The 24480-nt window shown below is 34.9% G+C and overlaps 1 protein-coding gene across 5 annotated transcripts in view; it reads left to right on the top strand.

The window, feature by feature from the left end:
• Window positions 1–24480, top strand: part of DMD (dystrophin) — a gene marked incomplete at both ends in the record, with an annotated part of 1256016 nt that overhangs the window by 990657 nt on the left and 240879 nt on the right. For all 5 annotated transcript variants that reach the window (XM_080362523.1, XM_080362521.1, XM_080362520.1 and 2 more), the window contains one exon: window positions 11643–11832. In XM_080362523.1, the coding sequence (XP_080218649.1) occupies window positions 11643–11832 (190 nt within the window). The remainder of the gene's footprint in view (window positions 1–11642; window positions 11833–24480) is intronic.

The raw sequence follows: 24480 nt of genomic DNA, 5'->3' as shown, positions 1-24480 counted from the left end.
TGACTACAATCTGAAAAAAATCCTATCCAAGACAAAAAATAATACATTGTCCGCATGATCTACATCAATATCACCCCTTGCTCCTTAGTTATTTGCTTGTTGTTTCTGTTGTGGATATAGGTTGAGTTTCACATCTGTGTGCAGCTTTATGCATATAGGTCTCCAATAAAACAGAAACTTTTCTGTCCCAACCTTTTTGTGCTGTTCTTAAATACCTTGTTAGAAAACCTGAGCCATGAATTCTCTTAACAAAAAAGAAAAAGTGAAATAATTTAGTGATTCAGATATTCTTGTACAAAATCATAATGCAGTGCTGTAGTGACAGTGTAACAGAACTCAGTACCAGATGACTTGGGATGAGAAGGTGATTTTTATTTTATACAGTTTCATATACTTGCGTGCTCTTGGATGTGTTTGTCCCAGCTGCCTGTCCAGCTTTTGGACACCAAGATGTTTGTGTCTAAGTGTTTCATCCGTAGGAATTCCTTAGGATAGCACAAAGCATAGAGGGTATCACCTTATGATTTGTAATCATGTCCCATGTGTTCTTAGGTGGCCAACAGTGTGCTGAGTTTGGGATGTGCCTTCCATGAATCTGAGTAAATGACACATAACTGACTGTGAAATCTGACCCATTTTACTTGCTGGTTTTTGCCTTTTTGAAGTGAAGGGCCTGAGCAAACTGGGCATATGTAAGTCCGTGGACACTGATGGGGTGTGCCTGTGACTCTGGAGGGTGCAAAAAGAACAGAGCCAATGACAGGACCAGAGGTGATGGGCACAAACTGCAATACAGGAGGTTCCCTCTGAATATCAGGAAACACTTTATCACTATGAGGCTGACTGATTGCTGGCACAGGCTGCCCAGGGAGGTGGTGTCTCCATCCTCAGTGGCACTTAAAAGCTGCCTGGACATGATCCTGGGAACTGGCTCTAGGAAGTCTTCTTGAGCAAGGAGTGTTGGACAAGATGACCTCCAAAGGTTCCTTCCAAGCTCAACTGTTCTGTGACTGAATTTATGGAAACAAGCTACTATCTTTATGTCTTTTTATGCTTTCTACTGATTTATCTCAGAATCAGAAGTAAATATTGTTTCTTTAACCATACCATAATCAAAAGTTACATTCTTTTCTTGCTAATAAATAGATAGTAAAAGTAGAGGCTGGGATTTTTGTAAATTCTGTAAATTCTCTTCTGAAAAGTATTCAAGTAGAAGAAATATCTATAGTTATATCTTCACATTTCTGGGGACTTTTCCCCCTCCGTGTGACAGATAAGAGTTATTTCTTGCATGAGTTTGTATGTTACCTTTTTTTTTTTTTTTCCCCTCAAATTGTTTTACCAGAGATGTATACATTAAAAACAAAATGGCTATCCAGTTAGTGAAAAACTATAAATGTAAACATATTTCCTGGAAGATGAGCTGGGATGCAATTTTTCAGCTAATTGGAAAAAGCAGAATTAAGTCGAGGACTGCCAACCAGATTGCAGTCTTGAGCTATGATGATGATTATGGTGTCAAATACAATCGTGAATGTGAGCCTTGAGCTGACAAGAGTTCAAGTTGGTTTTAATCAGGCTTTTAGGCCTCCTATTCAACAATCCTCCTAATCAGGATTTAGGCCTCCTATTCAACAATAACAGCAGCTAGGTGGGAATGAATTATTTTTAAATGTGAGCTTGACTCCTTCTGCAAAAAGAGGAGGACTGAACAAGGTTGATGTTTCCAAGTCTTTGTGTTGCCACATACAAGGCAATTCAGCCTTCATTTAACATATCTGTTTATACAAGACCATTTGAAACATATCTTTTGGTTAAATAGTAGAACAAATATAGGGGTATGTTTCCTTTAAGGAGCTTATGGTATACTTTATGGATTTCTTTTCATGAGCTGAAGTAAAGCTGGATCATCAGTCAAACTGATGAATACATCAGTTATACATTCATTTCCATGACTAAAATTTGGAAAGTGATTTGAGAACAGGTATACACATGTTAAGGAAAAGAAATGCATCTCCTCAGACCTTGGATAAATTATCTACAATATATAAATGATTCTGGCATGACAATGAATACAAAACAATGTCACAAGCCAAATCACTTGTCTTTTTAATGTAAACACCTGATAATTGTTTCAAAGTTTATTGAGGAGGAAGAAAACATTGCACGTCATGCACTATGTCAGAGTTAGATTTGGATGAGTCTGACAGAATTGCATGTAAGTACATGAAATTCCCAAAATATCCACTTTCGTCATGTTTTTTTGTAGCAAAATAGTCAGACCTCCTCACTCCTAGACTTAGTGTTTTGGTGTATTTATGTCTGTCTCCACTCTTTTAAATTGTCCAGAATAGTTGTTTGAAGGGTTTTATTTCCTTCTGCTAAGAATTTTTATCTTTGAAATTTGTCCAAAAAAGAATTGAAGTAGAGCTATCACAGAACATCCTGTTCCCTTTGAAGTCAGTTGAAGGTTAGCCATTTATCTCAGTGGAGTCAGGATTTTCTCTGCAAGGCTTTTATAATATATCAGACACATATCTAAGTTTTGTTGAAGCAAGTGTGACTTGAACATGGTCTGAATTTGCTGAATTGGGGTCTGGAATTTCATTATTTATTTATATTTATGTGATCCCAAGGAACAGCACTAGAGTTAAAATTTCTTTCCTGTGTTGTTGAAACTCCATAATAATAATTTACTAGTTTTAATCTGTATTCTCATAATACTTCCGGTTATAGTTCCTGTTTTATTGCAATCTTTGTGCAGTAGAACTCTTTTAATTACCTCCTTATGGTGTGGAACAACTTAGTCTATATTTCAGTTTTCTGTAGGAAAATAGTAAAGATTAGTAAAGAATAACTATATAAGATATGGAGTGGTTCTTTGCAGCTGATATTACTGTATTAGATTATCTAGATATAAGAAACAGCATGCAGTCTGATATCTCTTCTTCCAACTCAGATGCTAACCAGCTTTGGTTACCAGCTGCTTTTGACATGAATATTACAGAGCTGGACCTTGACCGTCATCTTTATTTCTGTTTAGCAGTTTTATCCTTCTTTAAACATATTGACATATCGGAATAGTTGTTTTAAAATATTTTGAGTCAATGCATGTGTTTACTGAAGTGTTTATTTAGTGTTACTCTCACTTAACTTGAGATGATGCATGGTACAATAAGAACTGTAAGTGCTGCCAGAGAAGTTTTCCAGCCTGGAAGCTGAAGCTTCTTTGCCTTGCATGGCAGCAAATGGCTGTTCTGCTATGCTGCTGAGCTGAGCCCTCAGAGGTTGCAGCTTTAAATGAAAACTACACTAAGAGTTTAATAGTATCCTTTGTGAGCCCTAATTGATTTCATGTAATGCCATCAGTGCATTCCACACAGTCTTATTAAATGTAGTTGTTTCTGCAGTTTCTACAGTAATTAAGGGTAAGAAAACAAGTGCCTTTAGAATATAATTATTCTCCTAATCACTTCTAATTACACTCCACTGTCTCAGAAAGCAAAGATTTTATCTTAATAAATTATATCTGAGTAATTAATATGCTGTTTATTAGATGGCACTGTTGACTGCCTTGGAATCTCGAAAGTATAATATGGTTTGGAATGCAAGGAAAAACTTAATTCTACGTATTATAGACCATGAAGCATGAATAAGACTTAAACAGAACAATAATCTTTATGCTTCTTTTTGTAGCATTAGAGATTAGTTTTTTCTGGTTGTTTTTAGCTTTGATTTTTGAGATTTCTTCTTTTTTTTCTGACTTCTCTTTTTAATGGGAATACCAGAATTATTAAATGTTATCTTCCCATGTTTTGCTTGGGCTTTACTTAAATGATAGAAGGGTTAGGCCGGAACCTGTTCTACAAGTTTAGAGAACTTGAGGTGGGTGGTTATGGGGTTTTGGTTTTGTTTGTTTGTTTGAGGGGGGAGTTTGTTTCCTGTTTTGTTTTTTAAGATACTTATTTTTATTTTTAACTAAGGGCTATTTAGAAAAGCCCCTTGAGTGAGTCCATCAGAACATCTTCCTGTATCTACAAGAAATTTTTGATGTTACTTCATATATTTGTGATTGTGTGTTGTCCAGATTCATTTTTCTGTAACCTTGTAATTCTTAACCTTTATCCTCTGGAAAGTGATGGATTTTAACAAAAACTTATAAGAAGATTAGAAATCCCAAACAAAAATAAATGTTTTCAATAACCTAAAAGATAAGCTGTAAGTAATTTTAATTACAAAGGAATTAAAATAATCCATTTAGTTTAGGTAATGATTTTTCTGTAGTTCATGATGTGTGGTAATATATGGTTATGATGAACATAGGGAAAATGCACACCTACGTTTTCATGTATTTTATACCTATGCCAAGGCAAGAAAGGAAAAGGAGACAAAAGCAATAGAGGCAGAAAAGCCTGTTAGAAAACATTTCCTTTAACCGCCTCTTTGCCTGCTCTCCCATCAAGAGGCCTTTTGGGAATGTGGGATCCCATAAGTGAACAGACTACAAGCAGAGATAGAAATTGTTTTTTAAAAGGTTGACAAGGAAATTTCCTCTGTATTAACGCAGATCCTCTATGCTGATGTTGGCAGGTGCTTATTTAAAAAGATGTTATTTAAAGGTCCTATACAAAAATCTATGTATGTAATTTTGTGCCCCAGGGTGTGACATTTCCTTCACATTTACCAACCCTTCTCAGTCTGACAAATGATAATGGAGGAGAGATGGTTATTAACATCCAAGGTTGATCTGATACTTCATAGTTAAACACATTTTTTTTCCTTTTTTCCCCTCCTCTTTTCCTCCTTAAATATCAATGGTGCTTTAACAAAGAAAAGAACAGACTAAATTTTTTTTTTTTTTTTTTTTTTTTTTAAGTTGCTTTACTGTTTTTAGTAACAAAGACAGCAGTTCAAAGGAAAGTGCTGAGGAGTTTTGGTGATTTTTGTTATTTTCATACAGGGTCTGGCTATTTTGAGAAGTGCTATGACAGGTATAAGAGTAGAACCAAGCTATCCAATGAGCAAAAGATATATTTTCTCTCTGCATCCACTTTCCTAAGTACATAAAGATGAGAAACATTTTCTAATACAATATATTTTTTGGTTTTGCAGATTTTTACAATAGAAAAACTGGTTGAGAAAAAAACAAACAAACAAAAAACCCAATTGCCTCTAGCTTACCAGAGTGAAACAGATTTGTGTCAACAGATTTTTAAGAAAGGACAAAATCATATGGACTTATTAGTATGATCAGGAGATGGTTCAGTTAGTATCTGAAAAGATTGTCATCACGGAGGAAACTGTATGTGACTATCAGGGAAAGAACAATACTATGTCCATATCAGGAAAGATAGTCTGAGTTCCAATCAGAGGATGAGGACATTGAGGGGTTTTGTCCTTCTTTCACGTAGAAGGGAAGAGAATCAGCAGAGAGCTGCCTCTGTGTGTTTATTTTGCAGCAGCTCTTGCACTTATTCTCTTTGTATGCACAATTACACCTGGAATTTAAAATAGTTTCGCTAGTTATTAATACATAATCTATATGGTCAGTTTAGCCAAAGAAGAGATGCCCTTCAACTTATCTGAAGATACTGAGAGTCAGCTTTCAGCCAGTAGATCCCAGTGTTGAGAAAAAAATGTAAGGCAGAGAGAAATACCACACATACAAATATAGAAAGAAATGTGTCACTGGTAGGTATCCTGTTCATATGCCTGAATTGACAGGGCAGTACTTATATGTTCCCATTGGGCTCAAAAAAAAGCCTTTTTTTTTTCTTGTTTATTCAAAGACCCTTTCACCTTTGAAATAAAGTCTTTCCTTCTTTCAGTTCTGCACATCAGCTCTCTTCAGGGAGATATTAGCAGTGATAAAGATCAGGCACAGAGTTCTAGAAAGTTATTGCTGCCTTTTTAGAGGGAGCTTTTATCATTAGGTTTATCCCTTAGTCCTTACTGGAAGAGGCTGAAAAAAAAAGCTTGTCTTTTGAGAACATCAAAGCTTTCCTGGTTCCTCACACCAAATAATGGAAGGATAAGTGCCTGCAGATGAATGTCAGCTCTGTCTGAATGCTGATCTCCAGAATGCTTCAGATGTCGATCTTGTAGGTCTGCATTTAGTTGCACTTCCAGACCTTTGAATCGTTTACAGCACAGAAGTCATTTTAGAGGTAGAGTTGCATGCGAGTGAACATTATTCCATTACTCTGAGATCAGCTTGGTGAAGAATGCTTTCCAACAAACCAGACAAAATGGTGCTAGTGGTTTGTAAGCATGTGTATATACAGATCACTCAAAAAAATTCAGATCCACATACACTTGCCAATGCTCTACAGGAGTGAAAAACTAGTGACCTCTATCAGGATGGTAGAACTGAAGGGGATATTTAAGCGAAAGTGTTACTAGAAAAATACTATGTGTCCCTGAGTGAGGTGTCAAGCTGGGTGAGACCCAGACACTCAGATGAAAACAGTATTTAAAATACTGTCTCAACACAGTTTTCCATACTTAGCATCTATCAACCGCTCCAGAGTTAATCTGCAGATTAATCACTTACTAGCATTTATTAACATTGTTAACTGGCAGTACCGAATACAGTCCCTAGATTCTGGAAGAAAGCTTCTCTAAGGAACATTCCCAAAATTAATTAGTATGATTTATTTTGAATTTGCATTTAAAAGTACCATCAATAATAGTTATTTTAAGAATTCAGTGTTCATTTTAAGAATTTAATTTTCTTTTCATTTTCGTATCTGTGACATTTCTTTGTGTTCCCACTTCACCGCAGGTTAAACTATTCTGCCTCTTTGGTAGCTTCTTTACCAATCCAAGGTAAAGCAGCTGAAGAAGAGATACCAGTAAGAGCTTTTATTTAGTAGTAAAAATTAAGTGTTCCAATAAAGATTTTCAATTGTTCCTTTGTCACACTGACAGAGGGATATGATCCTCATAAAAAAAGTACAAACTGCTTCCAGTACTAACAAGAGTAGTATGTGGTTCAAATTGTCTGTGACAGAAGGCTCCAGAAAAGGGAAATTCAGGTAATGTGGTGGTTTAGGTTTTTTGGTTTTAGGTGTGGTTTTTTGTTTGTTCGGGTTTTTTTAATTGTATTGAACTATAATGTTGGAAAGGAGAAAATATAGTTATGTAGAGAGAACCACATGAGCTATAGAAGTAAAACCACTTTTTGTCAGCCAGTAGTCCAAGGTATTTTATTTTACATCTCACTGTGATAATATGAGATTACCACAGTCTGCAGATGGAAGTGTGATTTAGTGATCTGTTCAACACTGAACAATGAAGAGTTTCTCCACTGTTATTCCCCTTAAAGAAATACCTGTGGGACAGAAATGAGTATTTTCTGTGCTCACTCTTCAATGTATTTCCTCACATATTATGTATTCTATATTAATACAGTGTACTGTACATTGGCATAATTATACTATGTTTCCTGTTATCTGAGTATCTCAAAATATTATTTAAACACTGATCCTTGCCAACATATCTTGTAATGTGAATTAGCATTCCAATTTCAAATAGACAAACAGATACTCAAAAAGTGTGAATGATTGATTCCAAATTATGTAGCAAATGCTACAGCTGGGGAAAAATCTGTTCTTCTCACTCATGGAGCCCCCACCTCCACACACTCTATTCCTTGTGTTGTATTGGGATTGAGAATTGTTGAATGAAGAATTCTTGTAATATGTTTAATTAAACCATCATTCCCATACCTCAGCAGTTTCTCTTCTTGTTAGATTCTGTAACAGGATGTTCAGTTTTACAGATTTTTCAATTCTGTTGTATGTATGTGTTTTGTATGTGTATCACGTTACAGACTGACTTTTAGTTAATAATACAGTACCTTGCTTATAAACCCAAAGATCACACAGATTTCAGATAACCTATTTTCCCCTGCTTATCTTTCCAAACATTTTTAAACAGCTATGTTTTCAAAATATTAGTTTTCAAAGCTATCAGCATCATAGCAGTGTCTCGTAGCAGATGCTAGAATTTTTTTTTAAACCATTAAAAACTTCTTTCTGTGAAGATAAATGTTCACACTTATACACATTGTGTGACATACTTCCTCTGATGTGTCTCCATTTTCCCTCAACTTGAAGCCTTCAGCTGACACATTCCTGAGAGAGCACCATGATTCTGTCCTGCAACAAAGCTCCTATGACAACTAGAGTCGGTCAGTCCCCTCTCACTGATGCCACTAAGTCCTAAAAATTGTGGACCATCTTATTAATATCTACCTTTAGTTATGTAAAATTTACGCTTGTGTAAAATTAAAATTGCGTAAGCAACTTACATTTGTAGTAAAGAGAGAAAAAAAAAAATCACTGTGAGCTTGAATCTAGTCCAACAGATGTATACAGACAAGGGAGGAGGAATCAAATTCCAGATATGCTTCTCTCTGTGTTTTGCAGAGGTACTGTAGTTGCATAACTTCTGGGTGTCTAGGTGAAAATAAGACGAATTCCACCTTTAGTATTTCTCCTATGAATAAGAAGCTTTTGTTTGCACCACTATTTGCTTATTTTTATATCATGGTAGATCAGAGAAAAACAGAATCATCCCATCAAAAATAATTTTTGTTATTATTATCTTCTAGTATTTCAACAGTATTATCTAGTGTTCCTTCTGTGCAGTTTTCCATTTACACTAAAATATATTTCTGCATACTTCATGTTCTTTTCTCACAGCTTTCATTCACTATGGAATTAAAGATATTTGGATGATACAAAGTAGAACGAAAGCATCTTTATTTTGTTTTTGCATACTACTGTCCTGTTCTCTATACATATTTTTGTCTTGCCTATAATTTTGTGCAATTTATTTTAGCACATGCTGGATTTGATACTAAGTTTTATTCTTAGTTTTTAGACCTTCTTTTCTCTATTCTAACCTCATAATTTTGAAGTAATTAGAAAGCCAAGTAGAGTGAAACTTATTGCTATGCTGCAGAGCTGTCAATGTAGTTGAATATTTATTGCATGTTAGATATAATAAAATTTAAAATGCAAAGTACTAGATATTTTCTGGTGGGAGTATCAGTATGCATACAGATAAGCAACACATTCCTGTAGGCTGAAAGAATTTGTGCTATAAGATTTCTGTGCATCATGGAAAGTGCCAAAAGAGTCTTCATAACTAAAACATTGTTCTTTACCCTGATTAATAAAACAGTCTATTTTTTCATGTAGTCCAGAAGTAAATTCCCATTTTGATTAATACTTCTAATACCTCACCCTTTGAATCTAGTTCTCATCTTTGCTTGTGTTCTTATTTTCTATAGATTAAAAATGCACTAGGTATTTATACTTGCAGATGAATGGAGGTTTAGATCCTAATTCTCAGGATAATATGCTATGTCTTTATTGGAATGCGGGTGGATTGTAGTTTGAAATGTACCTTTAATGTTTTGAAGGAACCGCATATGAAAAAAGTGTCACACCTGATTCTGCAAAGGTGCTGAAATTAGTTATCATGTTGTGCACTGAAAATTGAATGAGAATAATGCTATAAAGCATATCTCACAATATAACTGTGTGCTGAAGAACTGGGTAAAATATTTTTAATTTATATAAGTTTATTCCATTTCCAAGTTCTATCAAATAAATATGATCCTATTTTTGAGCTAAAAGTGATAAATAAATAAATCAATACACTATCTTCCAGGTAAAAAAATATATCTTTCTTATTGTCTTTTTTTTCTAATTTTATACTGATTTAATGTATATTTATAGTATCTCTAGGTGTGATATCTATGTAATTATATACTAGTTTAACAAAAGAACAACAAATTATTTCATTGCAGGTGTTTTAAATTTGGAGATTGGTATAACCAAAAGCCATGCTTATGTTCATTTAGAATAAAGTTGGAAAAGAGATCATGTTCACTATTTTGAAGCTAAACGTATCTTACTGTCCTCCTGAGAGGCCCCTAGGGACACATTCTAAGACAGGCTAAGTGTGCCATGACGTGGACAATTCTTGTAAGTGGGAACAGGACCAGCTGAGATAAAAATCTAGTCCATTTGTAAGTTTATAAAAGTTGGTGAATGACTTTGTAGTGAGGCATTCAATAGGTTTCTCAGTTTTTGAATCAAAAAAAGGATCCAATAATTTATTATTTATTTTTTTTTGCCCACAAAATAGTTGGAAAAGAAAATAAGATGTTAAAGGATTAAAGATATGATAGAAATGTGACAGCTATTGTGACATTTGACTTGGGGAGTATTTTTTTTTTTCTGAAATGGTTGTCCTTGCCTGTACTCTGACTGAATTTTTCTGTTCCCACTATCCTCTGCTGCAAATTACTTTTATTTCTCAAAAAACAAACAAACAAAAACGTAACAAAGAAACCACCAGCATTTTAAGTCTATGGTACTTGGTAACACTTGTGTTAAATTTTTTGTTTCTTTTCTAATTTCAATTAGTGTACTAGGTTTTACAACAATATCGTCATTAACTGTCAAGGAGTACAACCTCTTCATGACAGCAAACTGGATTTGATATAGAGATTAGCACTTAGACATATCATGACCTCCTCTGTTAAAGTTATGATAAATTACAACTTGAGAAATTATATCTAGTATCTTAGTCTCTGTCAAAATAACTATAAAACTAGACAAGAAATCTGTCTAGAAATATCCAAATCACCAAAGATTCATAGACTAAACATAGGTGTGCAGCAAAGTGCATTCATTCCACTTGAAGTAACTCTAATTATCAGATTAATTTACTATATATTTTCTGAGCCTAAAAGTTACTCAGTTATCATGCTGATGTTAAACAAATACGCATGTAAAACAAAGGCTCAGTAGGCTTGACAGAATCATGTTAATGCACAGTATGTCATACTTACCTGCTCACATTTCTAAATCTGTGTTAGCTCAAGTTCAATGCAACAAATCAGTGAGTACGTGTAACACTTACATTGCACATAGAAGCTAATAGAACATAAATATATTTTAATGCTTTTTTCAGCAGCAGATTTTCTAGACCCTTTAGTGTTCTTTCCCAATTTCTGATTCAGATATTCCACAAGGATAAGGTAGCCTTTGTATTTAAAATGGTATTTTATTAGGTAATTGATAATGATCTTTCCTGTAATTTATCACATCTAGATTAAAACAAATAAGAGGTTTAAGGCATTGGTTGCAATCTCCAAAGGTTTAAAGTCATGAAAACTAATAATTAAATTCATCATCCCATGCAGTGACCAGGAACTATTTAGTGATTTCTAAATATAAAGATGTTTTCCCACTGTAGTGTTAGTGACAAATAAGAAAATAACCTTTAATTAAAACAATCAGGGGATTACTTCTGTTTTATGGTTTTGGGGTTTGTTTGTTTGTTTATTTTTAATTGTGCATGTTTCAGGCATAGTACTTTTAAATAAGTACTTTTGCTTAATTTTATACCAGATGAATTCCAGTTACTACCTCTCAGAAGATAGAAAGGAAGCCTACCTGCCAAACATACAATTCAAGTTCTGTAGCTAATGTATCTGCAAACTTACCTTGATTGGTACATGAAAAATATATAGTGTGTCTTTTCTTATATTTTAATTTCATGATTAAGATTTGTTTACTTCCCAAGAGTTCTGCATTTGACCATTTGTACTTGCGCAGGGTCTGTGATCGTGAAGCTGCACTGGAATCAGCCTTAAAAATGTTGCAGCAGTTCTACTTGGATCTTGAAAAGTTCCTTACTTGGCTTACGGAAGCTGAAACAACTGCGAATGTCCTGCAGGATGCTACACACAAAGAAAAGATACTAGAGGATGCCAAAAAGGTTCGGGAGCTCATGAAACAGTGGCAGGTAAGTCAACACTTCATTTTAGAAACATGCCAAGTATCCAAAGTGGTCAGGTGTTTTCCAGTGTGCAACTCCTCAATGAAACTGAAATTATTTTGGAAAAGAGAACTGGTTCTAGCACTAACCTTTAAGTGTTGCTTTGGAAATTGTTGCAGGGAACTAACATGAGTCACATCATGATTCTGTTTGACATCTTTCAGCATATAATACATCTGCAAAAGTGTCTTGAAGTGCAGCTTTAAAATATACAGAAAGGAAAGTTTGCTGAAATGGTCATTTAGATTTTTTTAATCACATAAAAATGAATTAATCTACCAAACTACAGTCTCCAACCAAGCACTTGACAGACACAGAGTTTGTTAAGCATTTCTGATATTTCTAGACACTGTATAAATTACATCAAGTTTATCCTCTGTAGCTTAACTGAATTACTTTTTCTCCATTACTTTTAAATACATGAAAAATGTTAATTTGGTATTTGGCCGATTATTGTCAACATGCTCTGTTGCAACAATAAAAAGACATAATGATTAAAATTTTCAGAAGTAACGGCTGGACAGTTTTTGGACTGTTGTTTTCCTTTGGAAACAAAAAATATTTAAAAAGAGCGAGAATGTTGTATTTGGTGTTCCAGATAATTTTGAGCATAAAGACAAATAATTAGTTGCATTTGGTGCTGTTGAACTATGTTGTTACACTTCCATCGTACTGTCTTCACTACATATGTCTGTGTGAGGTCTTAGATTTCTTAAATGTGAGGTTGGTTGACTTATTTTACTTATAAGTGACATGTTGAGTAAGTACATTGGATGGAAATACTGCTACCTTCTTTTGGTGCTCCTGCATTAATAGATTGTTTTAACTATTTAACTGAACTGCTGTTAAATTCCGTTACATTATACTCTGAAATCTATAGCTATTGCACTGAACAAAAGTGAAATCTGAATGACATTTTTAATAGTGATCTGTCTTTATGCTAATTTGTTTTCATAGTAATATACCTTAAGTCCTCGTGTGTTTCTGAATTCAGTTGCATGATCTTGAAGAGCAGCTTTGTATGGAAGATAGCTCTAGAACAGAGAGGGTAATTTTCAATATAGCTTTTTTTTATATTCTCTAGGTTAGGTTTCGGGTTGTAATGATGCTGAAACAATTGAATTATCAAGTATTTACAGAAGGTGTTTTTGTGATCACTGAAAAATGTAGTATTTGGCAAAATAGAGATACTTAAAAATTTAGGTTGAATGCTTCATTTTTAGCTGTAATGGGGCTTTGTAGACCTAGTTATTTTTTCAACCAGTATCTTGGCTTTTTTTTAGTTTCCACATAAGAACTATCCAGAGCTATACATGACAGGAAATATAAATGCATACAAGTCCTTCCCGCCATAATTAGTGAAGTACATAAAAATGTTCATCATGTGAACAATTGCTTTGAACTGTTAGCTTTCTTCTAAAGACTTTCCTGCACTTCAGTTGAGATGTAAGATTAAATTTTCAACTCTTCTTTTCAGGTTTTTGGTATTTAAACACCAGATCATCTGTTCGATGACAGGCAGGGAGAGTAAAAGCTATTGTTGAACCTTTATTTGTTTCACTTCCAAGAAGCAAATATCATTCTGTTCACAAATCTTGGCTGTATGGAGAAATTATTCTTACAGCCTAAAAAGAAACAGTATGCAGAAGTAAAAAAGTTATATATTTTTTTGCTCCCAAAAGATTCATACATACCTGCCCACTAACAGCACAATAATTTTAGGCTTCAGTTAGAGTTGATGATTGCAGGAGGAAATATTTTGATAGTGCTATTTATTGTGGGCTTTTTCCATTTGCATCTGCTTGCTGATCTGTCCCTGTGTAGATCGACTTGGTTTTCTTCCTGGGCCTATCGCTGTTTGTATCAGCCTATTTGTACCATTTTTAAGCCTCCAAGAGGAATCTCATAACAAGCACAACTGGATTTTCAAATGCCCTTCCGCTGAAGGGCCTCTGATGGATATCTCTTTTTTTCCTTCCTCAAGCTGAAGTTCCTTATTTCCACTGGGATAAGGAAAGTTCTCTTTAAGTAAACAGAATGTTTCTTGTTTTAGAAATCATAATTGAGAAAAACCGCTTTTTCTGCCTTTTTTTTTTTTTTTAAGAACTACAGTAAAGTGGCCTTTCAAAATTTGCATCTTCTTTCTTTCAATTATCACAGATTTGAGACATAGTCATTAATTGCAATTATTTTAAAGGTTGTATCTTTTTACTGATGTATGTTCTTAGTAATTAGAGCATCATTTTTAGTCAGTTCTCCTGAATAGGGATTTCAGTAACAGCAAATATTTTAGGTTCAAGAGAGTTTACTGTAAATTATTTGAACCATTTGTTTAGTCAGTAATACAATGTGTTAATGCGTGTGAAGCTGTTGTAGTGACCGCAGGTTTTTCTGAAGGCTTTGCATTATTCTCAAATGATAAATGGTGCTTTTGTAGCAATTTATCATTTTTGGAGGGACATACATACAGATGAAAACACAAACTTACATAAACTTCTGTTTTCCATTAGACTTGATAGATTTTTCTAATGATGTGTGTGTGAGTTTCATATAAAATGAATGGACAATGCCAGTAAAATTCAGTGCAGGAATAAATTAGTGGACGCTGTGGCTGCAGATATACTAGCAAGTTAAATATGACCTTGATCCTTTTCTTGCACTGAGGCCAGCTATAAACAAAGAGCAACATCCATGTTTATGAACTGTTCTATAGTTCACAAAGTCAAATGTTATGCTATGGTTCTTCTTGTATAAAACCTTTCATAAAAAAAAAAAAAATAAATAAATAGATGAGACAATTGTTCAAAAGAAAATAAAAGTAAACTTATTTAAGAGTTTGAGAGTGCTTAGCTGTAAAATTAATTAATTAATTAAGATGGGTGTTATATGCAATAGGTTCATACAGTTCTCCATATCGATAGTCTTCATTGTAAAAACTTTCTACCCAAAAAGGTACAATTTCCTGGTAGTGTTGCAAATATTGTCCATCTATGTTGCTACAAAACTGGATAATGGAGCAAATATTAAGGACATTTACTTCCTTAGTAAGTGTTTTTATTCACAAAATTGTGCCTTATGTCAACTGAATGGTCAGGAAAGAGAGTGTGGGTTTTCACCTGTCCCCCAGTTATTGCCCCACTGATTCTTCCAGTCTTCATACACTGCATGTGAGAGTTCTGTCTTACAATTCACTTTGATGCATTAGGATGAAAAATAAGAACATGGCAAAAGTGTGGCTGTTTGTGGACAGCTTATGCATATAAAAGGTTCAAACAAAAAGGAGCTTTAATAAGTCACTGGAATCTCAAAAAGATGTATTTATGTACTTTGTGGAAGGGGGTTATTGCTCACTAATCCATATGACCAGCTCAAGAAATCATAAATAATGATAAGCCTTATTTTTAACTCTATAATCTGGGCCAGAAATGTTCTTACCCTATAAAACACACCAGACAATTACTTGTATCCCAAGAAAATTGCTATGTAAATTGTACGTGTACAAAACCAGACATATTCAAATACAGTCTGTGTCCCTAATTTGTTTTTTAATATCCAGTGTATGTAGTATAACCACAAAGCCTGCCCCAGAATAGAAAAGCTCCTAAATGCTTTCAGCCAGGGTTACAGTTTTCTGAAAGAAACTTTGACTACCTAGTTTTACAGAGTCCATAGAAGTTATGGTTAAATATGACATATGGATTTCGATCTGCAGTCTCTCTCTTGTTCTTTATGCAGTTGTGTGGACTTGGATAATGTGAAAATAGTCATTAGGATTCCTGAAATGTTATGATTCTGGTTTAATCTCCTATTTTTAGGCAATTGATATAAAGCAGTTTTTTGATAAAGAATTCTCTACACAAATAATGAAATAACTAAATTTCGGAGTTCAGCATTAGCTTTATTTCCTTGTCACTGAAAATGTTTATCTTCCCTTTAGTGAACCAGCAGTTTTCTGCTTTACACGCTCAAGCTTTTTTTTTTTTTTTTTCTTTTAAACTAAGAAAACAATGTCTTGCTGTGTGGAAAGTGTTTTATATAGTGGAGTTGCTTGTCCAGGAAAGTTTCACATTTTTAGGTGTTTCTTTTGCTTTTCATGTTCAGAAACCATTAGCTCAAATATCTCTAATAAAGATTAATCTTCCTCTACTACTTAGTGGTTCATTCAATACCAGAAGGAGAAGGGTGAGACTTACACAAATCCACTTTCTAATTACCTGATGATGTAATTATATTAAACTGTTGCATTATAAACAGACTGTTTGTTTATATGAGCATGTATTTGCATGCATCATTTGTCTGAACTGACAGAAATTGAATAGTTGAGGTGATTCACACAGTTAGAACACTTTCTGGAGAATTTTCAAGGATACAAACCAGTTACTCCAAGGAGTTGTGTAATTATGTACTGCTCTTTATTGTGTAGTTGAAATACATCATGTGTCCCCATGAGGCCTGGTTTGATAAGTAACCATATGAGGGAGATGAAAATAATTAATTTTACTTTCTGCTTTCATACTTCTAGGGATATGAACTCTCAACTGTGTTAATTACTTTGTCTTTATAGCAATAATTGCATGTGACATTTTATATGGCTTATATAATATTGGATACAATTTTGAAGCTACTGTGGATTTAAGCTGATGTTTTATAAGTGCAAACATTTAATATTAAGCCTGTAAATGAATTTAATCATGGTTTTTTTTTTTCACTGAAATTTGAAAAAGAACACACTGCATGTGACAGCTAGTTAAACAATAACTGTATAATGCTTTATACTGTACACACAAGTTACAAAATGTATCTGAAATAATCTATGATGACTGATGAATTATTGGTAGTATAGACTGACTAAAAGTGTGACAGCATATGATAAATGAAGCAGAGTTAATAACTTTGGAATGAAATATGTAGCAAATTTATTACCACCTTCATGTTCACTTAGTCTATTACCTAAGTAGTTTTCCATTAGATGCAGGAATTGTGCTGTTAATAATATGAAAAGTATTCAGTACCTTAAGTTAGACCTTCAAATGTGTAGTATGGACAGTACCTGTATTTTCTCAGTGTTGTCTTGCTCTAAAACAAGGGATGTGAACAGCATGCAAGGCACTCATCTCTTTTATTATATCAATATTTTAAAGGTGCTTGCCTGTTTTTAAGGTGTCCAGGCAGCTGTTTTCTCAATAGTAGGTAGCTGAGGTAGATAAATGTTCCTTACTCTTCTTAATTATTTAGCAGTAGAGGTTTTTTGAGAGAATAAGACTATTCCCAACCTTATTTCCAACATAATTTACATATAATTGCCCAGCACAGTTAATTTTGTGATGTGATGTATGAATTAGATGACGAACTTGACTAACAGGGAAGAGAGACTCTAACATCCTTGCTCAGTTCAATTGACTTTACTAAAAAAAATATTTAGTAGTAATTAGTTTTCTTGTACTTCCAGTCTCTGTTCTGAAATACTCTCACATGCACTTTTGCTTGAAATTGTTCCCTGGAAGATTTAAAAATCAAATGTAATCTTCCTCCCTCGCCTCTTTTTTTAAAGTTTAACACTCCATATTTGCCTTTTACACTAATCTGTTGCTAATTCTGAAATAAAACCTGTTCTGTAGTACTTGAGATAGAATAACAACTGTCAGAGCCATCTTTCTCCACTGAGTAATAGAGGAAACTTTCCAAAATCTGAGTTTTACATAAGTGCTATTACAGCCTAACCTGGGACAGGGCAAGATATTTTCTCAGAGTGAAAAATTACTATATGGAATTTTGTGAAATATTGGATAATATTACTTTGAAAACATCTGGTCAATGATTTTTTGGTATTGTGATTGGTGGTCATGAGAGAGGGGAATAATGTTTATTTGTTGTTAACAGCAAGGGCCAAACTGACCCAATGAAACCTCTATGAACCTACACTTGTAGTTTTGGCAGGCATGGAATTCCTGACTGGAGAGAAAATTTCCTTATGGCCAGTGACTGCATCATGGTTACAGCACCCCTTTGCAGCCATTCCAGTTGAAACCAGCTGCTTGAGTCTGAATGTTTTCTATCAGAGCAAAGTGCCTGCTCGTGCAGCTAATACTAGGAAAAGTCATTCTTCTTTGGGCTGGTTTAATTTTGTCCTTGTACTCTAATCTGGCATGTTTGTGGCAAAAGCAGAGAACAGCACCCTGGGGTGCGTTAGGCAAAGTGTTGCCACCAGGCCGAGGGTGGTGACCCTTCTCCTGCGCTCAGCACAGGTGAGACTCATCTGGAGTGCTGGGCCGAGGGCTGGGCTCCTTAGTGCAAGAGACACTCAGACTTACTGGAGCGAATCTAGCAAAGGGCAACAAAGTCGACTAAGGGTTTGGGGTATCTTGCATGTGAGGAGAGGCTGAGAGAGCTGACACTGTTTAGCCTGGAGAAGGCTCAAGGGGATCTTATTCAGGGTGTGCAAATACCTGACAGGGAATGCCTAAAGATGACAGAGCTAGGCTTATTTCAGTAGTGCTTTGTGACAGGATGAGTGGTAGTGGACACAAACTGAAACACAGGAGATTTCAGGTTAGCAACAAGTGAGGATGGTCAGATTATGAAATAGACTGTCCAGAGAGGTTGTGGCATCTCCATTACTGGAGATCTTCGAACCCTGGCTGGAAATGGCCTGTTGTCAGCAAGGGGTTAGGATCAGATTATTTCTGGAGGTGCCTTCCTGCCTTTACTGTGTGGTGATTTTTTTTGTGATGTCTGGTCTGCTTACATAATCACTGGTCATATAGTCAGTCATTCTGTAGCCCAAATGATTTTTACTCAAATATACAAATGCAAAAGTTTTCATATGAAAGAGTAAGATACTGAAAACTTTCTTGCTTTTTCTTGAGAAAATTTCATAAGTATCTCCCAGGAGTTCCTAAGAAATGTATTTAAGTGAGAGAGAAGGAAAAGTGGAGAGTAAAAAAAAAAAAAAAAAAAAAAAAAAAAAAAAAAAAAAATTCGTGAAGAGAAGGCACCACAGAGAATAAAAACAATTATATATTTTAAAATTACTTTTATTAGTGGAAACTGATGGGAACACTGATAGGTGAAAGCTAGAGGTAAGCAATTAAAGTAGTACAATTATTTTTCAGAGTACCATAAATTAAAATTCAGATTTTATTTCCTTACGAACAGAATTGAAATCTGCAGCCTTTGGCCTCCAAGTGATTTTTCTCTTAATCCATTAATTTTACACCTAAAATAAATATTTCCTCAAAGGTTATAATCCAAATATGAATGGTTACTTGCTTAAAATTATTTTTTTTAAATTGAGATTTACCTTGATACTGTGTTATCAGATCAATGCTTTTGTGCAAACAGAGTGGGAACTCTTACCACAGAATTCACACTGAGTTCCCAGTTTGCTGGCAAGATCATCTATTTTGGTAAAAGACTAGTGTTTTGTGTTAATACCTGATTTTTAATTGAATGCATTGGATAGAGGGGAGAAAAGTTACTTTACAACATAAAAAGGTAGCTTCTGATAACGGTAACATGTCAGTATATAATGTGTATAAATGTCACAGAATCACAGAATGTTAAGGATTGGAGGGGACCTCGAAAGATCATGTAGTCCAATCCCCCTGCCAGAGCAGGAACACCTAGATGAGGTTACACAGGAATGTGTCCAGGCGGGTTTTGAATGTCTCCAGAGAAGGAGACTCCACAACCCCCTGGGCAGCCTGTTCCAGTGCTCTGTCACCCTCACTGTGAAGAAGTTTCTTCTCATATTTAGGTGGAACCTCCTGTGTTCCAGTTTGAACCCATCACCCCTTGTCCTACCATTGGTTGTCCCTCAAGAGTAGGAGAAAGATGGTATCTATGTTCAATCAGGTTCTGTAGTATATTTTTTTTAATATTATGAACATAAGCTAGATGTGATAGATGCAATAATCCAGTAGCACAAAGGGTCAAAGACACTTTTTAATAGTCAAGTACATTATGATTAATGTGCTGCTATAGAAGGCACAAAGATAAGGACATCGTTGGTTCAAAAAGTATTATCTATCCCATATTGTCTACAGTCCTATAAAATGGGTAAAACTGGTGAAATCAATGAGACTTCTTAGGCATATAGATATAAACATATATCTGTATTTGAAGCTTTGAGTCCTAAAAGACATGCAAATGAGAAACCCTTTGAAATGCATTCTAAGGATCATGTCTAAAAATAAAATTCAGTTATGTTTGTTTTATACTACTATAGTTTGTCATCTGGATTAGGCTTGCTGGTTTCTGGTTTATTTTTCCTTCTCAGAGAACTAATGGTTTTATTAAAAAAATGCTTAACAGCCCAGCATGTGGTCAAGCAGTATCCTATAATATTGATATATTAGTATTCCTGCTATCTTTTGAGACTGTGATTTTGCTTCATTCAAATAACAGTGGCAATTTCAGTGTCATTTCCATATGATGATGTGCTTTGATGTAGGTAAGGATATGAAAAAGTGGAACAGGAGGCTTTCAGTGCAGGGAGGAAAAACACAAAAAGAAGAGAACTGGGAAATGGAGCAGCTGTGTAGAGTCAAGTTACTGCATAGTGCTGCGTTAGTAGAGAGCTGAATACTTTCACAGGGAGGTTTGGTGATGATTCTCAGTGGGGGAGGCAATGCCACAGCTGTTCTTCTTAGCTGGATATCAAATAGAAGCGATCAGGGAATGAGCAATAAAATGGATATGTAGATGTTGCTGCTTTTTTTTTTTTGTCAAACATTTTGTTTCAATTAGTTTAGTTTGGATAATCTGTATCATAATATTGGAAAAGGTATCGATGCTGCAGCTTATCTTGGAGTGGTTACATTAATAATGTATTCTGTTTCTGCCATTCCTTTTCCTGCACTTAGAACAAACTCCTAATCAATGCTAATTTTCTTTTAGAAGGAAATGGACTCATTTTATTAGATGATCTAGTGCTTTGCTACTGGAGTAAGATGTAAGTATTCTCAAAATTTATTCTCAGGAAAATAAGCAGCTCTTGATTGTCCAAAATCTCACATATGAAGTAGGTGTTTGTGAACAAGAAGAAAGATACACTTCTTCCTTTAATTTCTAATTTACATATATTCTCATAATCAAGGTAGCAGAAAAATCCCATTTGTCAAATGTGATAGTTTATGCTCACCTGGTTGACTTATGTTTTTCCTCTTTAAACGTTTATTGAGCACACCAGAAGAATGGTCATAAGTTTACAAATCAGCATTCAAACCGTACCAGCTTTAGATACAGATTTTTCAAACACTGGTGCGATCTGATCAGCCATTTAGTTCTTCCATTTACTTTTACTGTTTGTAGATTTATTTAAGAAGCAAATAATCAATAAAAACTGTTTGCAAAAACCCAAAGGTAGCTTTTAATATATTATTCTGATGAGTTCGAAAGGGTATCTGTGCCTTTTGCAGTTATACCTAATACTAGACTATTCAAAAGACATGGCTGAAGTGCACATAATTTTTTGTTAGTGAGATCAGAAGTATATTTTCACAAAGCAGGTAAGAAGAAAAATGTTTGTATAGTGATTATTAACATGTAAATATAAAAAGCATAACTTATACAGTGCCTAACTAAGGAAAGTATTAATTTTTGCTTAGGGCAGATATCTTCCTGAATATGTGAGAAGGCAATGACCTACGAAGAATACAAATAAGCAATAAAATAAAATCACAAATGCTTTTCAGAGACAAGTTCTACTTGACTTAGACTGTGCTGAGAAAAATAGTTGTCTTCTAATAAATGCTCCAGACTCTTCCTTTTTATGAATATATAGCTGCCATAGCACAGGTTTTCTGCATGTGAATTTACACATTTTCACAATACCAGCTATTCTGTATGATGTACTGTGCAGCAGCTGCATAATGTAGCATAGCAAATCCCACTGCATAAACTGACAGCATATTTGACAAGAATGACTTCATCTATATCATCACCAAGTGAGTTTCCCATTTCATCTTCTGTCAGAAGTTTAGACTTTCTTTCAACTGCTAACAAGAAATAGAATCTCTTCTGTCAATACCAAGTTCTACATGTGCATTTATCATTTTTCATTTGAGCCATTTCTTTTCATTGGATATAATTTAATTTTACATGTTTTGGTTTGGGTGCTTGATTTTAGTTTTCATTGATAGTCACCACTTTTTTTCTTTTTTCTTTTACTGATATGATTAGTAACACAGAAGTCTTAACTCAGTCTTTTTTGTAATTATTCCAGTGGGTTCATTGCTTGTTGTCATTGAAAATATTAGCAACTTTCTGGAGGAAGACCTTTGTCCTCCTTTTTGGCTGTAATTATGTTAGGAAATTCTAAACTTATGTTCAGGATTTTCTCTTTGGGTAAAATGCATGTTGTTTGGGAATTCTGGAAAGGCAGCCTTGAATCATAGTTATTTATAGTCTTGCTACATTTTGTCTTGGTAAAGTTAACTAAATATGGGCTTATCTTCTCTGAAATTGTTACAATAATAGCATTTTCAGAGGCTGACTATTGTAACAGAAATACATAGGTACTTAAATATGCATTAGTACTCTTTCTAGAATTTATAATTTCTATTTTTGTGTTGTCAGCTCTCTGATATTTTGTGCATACTCTTCTGTGTGAGGGAGTCATTTGATGTTATAATATCTACCAAGTACCCTAGAGCAGCAATATGGAGCTGCTTCGCATGAGATTGAATGACATTATCTAGAACCTATGACACTGCAAATCAGATGTAGGCTCACATAAATTCTATAGGTTCTCCTGTTATATACATTATATTCTGGTATATATATTCTATCATCCTTCATGTCTATTCTCATCTGGTTTTAGGATTATACAGTTTCAGACAAGTTGTTCACCTTGTGAGCTATACATTTTTTTCAAAGCAGCTTGTCATCTATGGATTTTCTTTAGGTGAACTTAGGAGATATGTCCTTAAACACTGGTACAAGCAGCCACAAACTCTGCTGTATGTATCCAGGTACAAGTTGTTCTGTACCAAGTAACTGGATTATAGAAATACAGTAATGTCATCTCTTCAGTGTTTTGTCTGCTTTTACATTTTTGAAGTCCATATAACTAGTCTATTGTGTATCTGCCATGATTCCTTACTGAAATACTGTGGGTGGTACAGTTGAAGTGTCAGCTTCTGACACCTATTTTTAGCTGTGAACAGTGTAATTGTGAGGTAGGTGTTTATGCTCTCACTAAGTTCATCAGTGGATGAAATCTAGAAAACTTTTTGTCTGGCCAAATGTATTATAGTTATCCCATTGTCTTCATCTCACTAGCAATGCAACAGCAGCTCATGTTTGTACCTCCTTACACCATGAAGAAATGTCCAAGAGGTGTTTCTGAACTCACATTACTGCAGGGGGTCATGCCACCCAGCTCAATTTGGTTGCAATACCTATTTGTTCTTCCCAGTTCTGCACAGACAATGGTAAAGTAGAAGCGTGTCCAGAGGACAGTTTATCCCAGTTGAGCTGGGGCTGTTTGCCTTCTGGAGAAGCATATGTCTGATTTATGAATTAGAGAGAACTTAAGAGGAGTAGATAAATAACTAAATAGCTACTGGTGCCTAAGTTTGGTGTGATTTTATATATATGAATGTATACATATATAATATGTGTGTGTGTGCTCCCTGTTGGTAGTGTATTGTTAATGGTGTTTATATATTTATGTCTTCATTTGATTCTTTTTTACCTAAAATAGGTTAAAGAGTTTATAGTTTCCTGTAGGTCCTACCACTCAATATATTTTTAAATTGTGCAATTTCCCATGAGGCAATAGAAGAGAACCAAAATGTAAACTTAGCCTACTCAGATCAATTTTCCCCCAAATGATGACCATGAATTTAGACATAGGTAACTATGAAAGTATGTGAAGATATGCCTAGAAAGTTTCCTCTGCCAGATCAGTCCAGGTTTTAAGCTGTCGTCTACTGACCCACCTGTCCACATGAATGTCCTGTAGCATTGAGGCAGTGATGTTTGTTTGGTTTTACTCTGTTTCGCTGAGAAACGTTTTGTCTGTTGTTATTCTGGCTTGTCTTCTCTCCTCATTGTCAGCAGGTAGAAAAGGTGTTGAAGGTTTCTGTTCTTCATGTGTTTCTTTTCCACAGAAAATTTCCTTGAAACCGAATATTTGTTCAATTAGGGAATTTCCACTTCCAGATGTAATACCTGCAGAAAAAGGTCTTCACTGCTTCAATTGGGCTGGTATAGTTGTCAGGCCATCTCAATGGGCACAGCTATGAACTTACACCATGGCTACCGTAATCAGTCAGATTTTTGCTCATGAATTCTTTGTGCGATTTTGCTGTATGCAGGGTTGCTGCTGCTGCTCCTCAGAGGAGGGCAGGAAGTGGGGTGAAGGGATCCTGCACCAGCCTGGGGAGATCCATTTGCCTTGTATTACTGTAGCCCATTGGCTGTCTTTGGTAGCAATCAATAACTGAACCCAGGGAAAAGATTCTTCTTAGACAGATTTTCCCAAGGCAGAAAAGGCCTCAAGAAGAGAAGCACAGTGGGCCTCAAGAAGGGAAGATCTCTTTACTTTCAGGTATGTGAAAAGGACACAATGCTTATTTTCTTCAGACTTGTGGAAGTCTTGTTCTTCCC

The sequence above is a fragment of the Nesoenas mayeri genome, assembly GCF_963082525.1.
Source record: "Nesoenas mayeri genome assembly, chromosome: 1".
In the NCBI taxonomy this organism is placed as follows: Eukaryota; Metazoa; Chordata; class Aves; order Columbiformes; family Columbidae; genus Nesoenas; species Nesoenas mayeri.
Note: the sequence above shows the minus strand (reverse complement) of the source record. Positions and strands in the feature narration are given on the sequence as shown.